The 6,356-nt window shown below is 30.5% G+C and overlaps 1 protein-coding gene across 1 annotated transcript; it reads right to left on the bottom strand.

Moving 5' to 3' along the window:
* Positions 1-390: 390 nt before the first annotated feature.
* LOC132949214 (leucine-rich repeat transmembrane neuronal protein 1-like) lies at positions 391-5,895 on the bottom strand. The gene is made up of 8 exons (XM_061019981.1): positions 5,702-5,895; positions 5,205-5,577; positions 4,929-5,120; positions 4,671-4,849; positions 4,356-4,566; positions 4,098-4,279; positions 3,771-4,034; positions 391-1,602 (listed from the first exon to the last, which is right to left on the bottom strand). The coding sequence occupies exons 1-8, from the start codon at positions 5,878-5,880 to the stop codon at positions 1,554-1,556; spliced, it is 1,629 nt and encodes a 542-aa protein (XP_060875964.1). The 5' UTR covers positions 5,881-5,895; the 3' UTR covers positions 391-1,553.
* Between the last annotated feature and the right edge of the window lie 461 nt (positions 5,896-6,356).

Here is a 6,356-nt window from a genome sequence, read left to right as displayed (position 1 = left end):
CGTTTTCGCTCAGAATCGTTTTTCGTATGGATAGGTACCAACAATGATTATTGATTTAAATCGTTAAATTCAAATTTAATACACCGGCCATTACCTACTCAACGACAACTAACGAGGTACACTAGATCGACCCCCATGGCATACTTACATTATATGTACATGCTGTTGTAGTGAGCAGATTGACTTTCCTATTATTTTTAACTACATTAAATACGTTTAATATCACAATATGGTAATAATGTAATATCTAATTTCGGCACATATTATACTTATATAATATAATATAGACGAGTGCCTTTAGACAAATTTATGCTCTGTTAATCAGACATAATCTTTATTTACGAAAAAAAATAATGAGTAATAAAAATCTATTGAATACTCGTGCACGTATAGGGATTGTTAGAAAAAAAAAATTTATTGAAAACACTTACAATCTGTATTTCAAACACCAGCATTATTATGAACATAAAAACAATAAATAACATAATATAATATAAAAACACACGATGAGAGAATTCTATCCATCGAACCCACTGACAGAACCCAACGTGATTTTTTTTTTGTAGTCTTATTACACCCAATGCCGGGTTGACTTATACAGTTATACCACAGAATATATGAAATAATAATTCATATATTCTGTGGTTATACTCTTACAACGATTGTACCCATCATAAAAAAAATACGTTACATTAATAATATTAAGATTTATATTATAATATTACCTATAAAATTATTTAAAACAAGACTATATAAATCTACTTGATTATATTGTTTACACGACGAGAGACGATATAGTGTAAAGAAAACAATTGTTTGGTGTACAAAATAAATTGAAACTATTTTTATCAAATTTAATAATATGATATTCTGATGTGATAAATATTTATAATGGAACAAATACCATTATATCAGTGCACTGTAATATATTAATATGTACTGTTGCAATTTGTAAGCACGTTATAGATACCTACAATGTAGGTAGGTATACTCAAAAATAATATGAACGCAAATATAAATTCGTCAGTTCGAGGATCCGAGCGCTATATAATATTATGATAAAAAATAATATGATTTATGATCTTTCCAAGAATACGGTCACTCATAAGTTGTAACTTCGCACACAAATAAGGGGGGGCTGTAGGGCTTAGCCCTCCAAAAAACGAATGACTTCACCACATAATACATTGGAATATCCAGTATAGACAATAGACCTGAGGTTCAGCCTCCCCAAATGTCAAACACTATTTTGCGCCTATATACGGACGTGAAATCTTTACCACAGGCGGTATAGCACTATAGCATGATAATATTATATTACTGTCATTGTTAATTATGCATTTTTTTTCAATAATTCATCTTAAAAATTATTATACATTAGAAAACTTTTATTTTCGCCTTCAAAATTGACCAACCCTATACAAATTTTACGCCGGTGCACTGCCCTCTTTTCCCTCCCCAATTTATCTAATACATCGTTGTAAATTAGTTATTTTAGAAAAGATGATAAATATTATTAAAAATAAACTAACAAGTAAGTACAAATTTACAAGTTAATATCCATCGGTGATTATTGAAGTTGGCTGGTAGATTGACGTTTCCCTAAAACATAAATTGTTAAAATTTAAATATAAACATAACATACATAATCCGATACAACTAATACAAGTTATTACATTACACTTCATTTTAATCATTTAATTTGTACTTAAAAAAGTATTTAAAGTATAGAGGAGTTAATAAAATAACCACCTGGTGTAAATTTCATGTATCTATAGATATGTATAATACAGTTATTCGTTTTTCAATTACAATAAAATAAGAAAATCCCTACAGAATCAAATCACTACTTATTGTGTACACAGACACAAAATAATAAAAAAAACACACATCTTAAAGTTAATACATTCGTCGTTCCGCTATCAGAAAATAAAATGTAGTCATTGGTGGTTCCATAATAAATCGTTTATAATATATTTCATTATATATTATTATAGCCACATTTCACATTAGATTAAATTAATAATATGCAAGTTGTTGATATCTATACGATTCTGAAACAATAATTAATTGGACGGTGGTTCTTGGTAGATATACCTATATCTGGGTATTTATAATAGTAGATAATATATTTCTCAATGACAAATTCCAATAATATATAAATTGCATAACATTTGTAATAGTTTCACTTTTATTTTACGTTATTGTTGAGATGATTCGTGGGTTTTTCAAATATAGGCACGAAAATAATATAACAACATACGCATATACATACATTATTCCGGGTCAATTTATAAACCATTACGAATAGACACGTAATTAGTCATTTAATTGTTCGGGTGCCTTAGGTTGATGCTTAACCTATTATGTATCAACGAGAAACATTTAGTAGACAGTAGTAAATCCATCTGTTTTTGTGAACACATTAAGTAGGTACCTCATCAGTAGTAATACGAATAAACTGATGAGTAATAACTAATAACCACCACTCACAAGTCATAACTAACTAATCAATTATAAATTGCCCAAATTTCTATGCAAAATACCTAAACAGCACCAATAATATGCACACAAAATTATAAAAATACGCAAAGAATGTGCATAAACAATGTATAGTATGCATGTCGGGTTTATGCAAAAAAATACTTGTGAAATAGTACGAGTAGGTATCTATTGAGTAGGTACATATAGTTTTTAAATTTGTACAAATTGTAAGGTATTTTTAATTTATTTTATTACTTTATTACGAAACAATTTAAATGGTATTAGTAGCATATTATTCTAAATTTGGTATTGTATAAAATATTCAGAAAATGATTCATTAATTATTAAAAGCTAAAACAATTTTAATTATCTTGATCAGTATTTATAAAGTATGCAAATGTTATGCAATTACCTAAAAGTACGTAATTTATGTATTACATTTTTTTTACTACTCTATAGAATCTACGCATAACGAATCATCGGCATATTTAATCAGGAGTGAGAAGAAGTGAATTACTATTTTATATTAAATTTAATCATTACCATATATTATTTATTTATTAATTAATATTGTTTTACTCAAAATCCAAAAGTATTATACCAAATCACCTGAAATTAATTGCATATAGATAGATACTTATGCTAAGCCAACGGTGACGAAATTTGGGTTTACCAGTGACACATGGCATGTCATAGGCAATTCAATGGGTGATTACTGATTTGATAATTATACATTTTAAATTGGTTGTAGTTGGTTGAAGATGTTCTCTGGAAGTGAATATTTACAAACAACATAGTAAATGTTGATGTTCGAAATGTCATCATAAATTTTTGATTATTTCGGCATCTCTTGCTCGAGTAAATCACTAAAACTTTCACCATTCATATTTTAAAAGCTTAAAAAAATGCCCTAATCTGGGGCAAAATTTGCATAGGTATAGCGAATAGACTATATATATATAGATCATCACAGACGGTACAGTTGAAAATTGAATTAGTTGAAATAGGTAGTGCTAAAAGTACCACAAGGCATAAATATGATATAGGATAAATTATTATCGGTATGACAGTAAAATATGTTCGGTAGTTAGGTAGGTACGTATTATTTTATCTATAGCAGTTGGCATTTTTAAACCCAGCCTGCGCAATGACTAATGACCGCTGTCCCACCAATTTCAAAATTAAATTAGACAACATATCGTGACGACTACAACTAGCCACCGTACCTATAATTGTGTATCTATTTTCCTAAATTTCTTTATACGTACAAAATATGTCAAAATTACCTTAGTTGATAGTCATGTGCATAAGGAGGTTTATTTTGATTAAATATCCTATGATAGTAGGAAAGCGAATTTTTTCGTTTTGCACAGCACATCATAATTCCCATTGTAAATGGTACCGTCAATATAACGCCAATCAGTATTCCTATCAACAATATTCCGTCTCTTTCGGGACGGTTGTTGTAGAAATCCAAACACCGCATATGGTAATGGCGATGATCTAAATCAAGAATCGAAATTCCACTCATTTCAATTGGCTCTTGACAACTAAAACCAAATTGTATAAAATGTATGATCGTGCCTAAATTATACATTATTCATAATAATCACGTGAAATCATTAAGGAATTCCGGATGTCTTGATTCTGCCATTGGGGCTAAAGTAGACACGAGCCATTGATTTACACAATCACATATCCACTTGTTGCCTTGCAAGTTCAATTCTTCTAACGTGTCCCATCTATTCAACAAGCGGCTATCCAAGTATCCTAAAGCGTTGTAACTCAAATCTAACTACAAACAAAGACACTCAAAACGTACTGTTATGAATAAACTTAAGTGTAATATGTACCTAACAATAGATACTTACTTTGACAATGCGAGGCCACAATTCGCCTTCTGATCCGTCATTAAATTTGTAGCTAAACGCAGTCGGGTCTATTGATTTGAGTTTGTTATTGTGCGTGCAGTGAAATTCCTCAAGAACATTAAGAAGACTTAAAGCACGTGGTCCGATATTGTTTAGTTCTGGCATGTGAGATAAATGGAGTACTTTTAACGATGCCATTCTTGGGAAACTCCTTAGTAATAAAAGTAATATAGGTATACATTTTAAAACAACATTAAAGTCACACGACATGCTATATAGCCACTACTAGTAGAATCAATTATAAAATGTACTCACAAGATGCTTTTTACCGGATTAGAACTAAAATCTAATCTCTGTAACGCGTGAGCTTCGTCCAGTCCTTGTGGAATTTGTGTGAATTCATTATTTGACAGATTTAATATTTCCAAAAATCGAGGTGTGTGTAAAAGATGATTTGGCAACTCGTGTAAAGATGTATTGGACAAATTTAAGACCTGTACAAATTATAGATTTTTAAATGGTTATCCGTTATTATACCTACCAACCTTACAATGTAATTAGTTATTTTTATACTTTTAACATGGGCAATGAAGATAGTGCGAAACTAGTTGGTCGATCAATGACTGTTAAAGGATTTCCTGATAGTGTCAACGAAACAAGGTTACTGAGTTCTTTGAAAGTATGTGGCAACAGCGAATGGATATTGTTGTAATCAAGGCGTAAATGAATCAAGCTACCTGGTCTAGAAGTATCTTCGATATTAATCTGTACAATAACGAATATAAAACACAATTTATAATAATATTATATCTACTCAATTTTAGTAGGTATAATTAAAAAAATACCAACCTTGAAAATATCGGGATTTAGACTTTCCGCCGTCAAAGAATTGTAGCTCAGGTCGAGTTCCAATAGTAACTTTAAGTTTATAAATGCCATTTCATCTATTTTGTTGATCTTGTTTTGTCGGAGTGATAAGTATCTAACTTTAGACGGTGGCAACTGTTTCACGTGTACAATGCCATTATAATCGAAATGCATGAGGGTTGCATTCCTCACAACTTCCGTATGGTCCCATAGATCTAGAATGTCTATCAATCCATTTTCTGTGCAATTTATTATGGAATTCTTACACGTGCAAGTATCGCATAAAATACTTTCACCACTAGCCACACAAGTTGCAATGATAATTAGCATGCATGATGCAACGTTTTTCGAGAACCTGAAAATTAAGTATAAACAGAAAACATACGTTTAACATTACAATTAACAAAAAAAATTATTCTGTATGATTTGCATTCCAATTAACTAGTTGAACATAAAATAGAAAAATTATATATACTAACATGTTCATATGAATAGAAAAACTACTATTAATTCTGGTTGAATTCCAATTTATGAATAGAGGCGTAGGTACCCATGTAGGCATTAGTTCATGTAGCACGCAAAACAAAGTCAACAATTTCGAGCGCAAGATAAATAAATAAATCTTATCGTAAGACAAACATTCATTTAGATACGCCATTGTCTAAAGTAACGTAACTAATTCCGTGCCTGCTTTAATTTTAGCCTAAATGCATACGAGTATATTGACGTATTGTTAAGAAAGAATCAATAATAATAAATAATAATAGGTTGGGTTACTCGTTGTTACGACATAGGTTCTAATATATAACATGTTTATGATCATATTTTTTTCTGAACTTTGTAAGCCTTTCCTTATAACAAAACACTTACACGGCGGGTACTGTTCCGATATATTTTTTTTTTTTATTAATTTTTAAAGGCACCTACTGCAAGGTTATTATCAGCCTACGTTACATTTTTTAAGTTACACTTATTTCTATTATATTTGTACAGTTTAAATAAGAAGACGACTCAGTTTCATTTATGGTTTTGATTATTTTCTTGGACGTCTCGAGATTGTAAACATATGACTGGGGGTGTAATCGCAAGCCCGGATTAAGGGTGGGGGGGGGTCAAGAGGGGGCCATGGCCCCC

This window comes from Metopolophium dirhodum, chromosome 7 (genome assembly GCF_019925205.1).
Source record: "Metopolophium dirhodum isolate CAU chromosome 7, ASM1992520v1, whole genome shotgun sequence".
NCBI lineage: Eukaryota > Metazoa > Arthropoda > Insecta > Hemiptera > Aphididae > Metopolophium > Metopolophium dirhodum.
The sequence above is the reverse complement of the archived record's forward strand: the minus strand, read 5'-3'. Positions and strand labels throughout refer to the sequence as shown.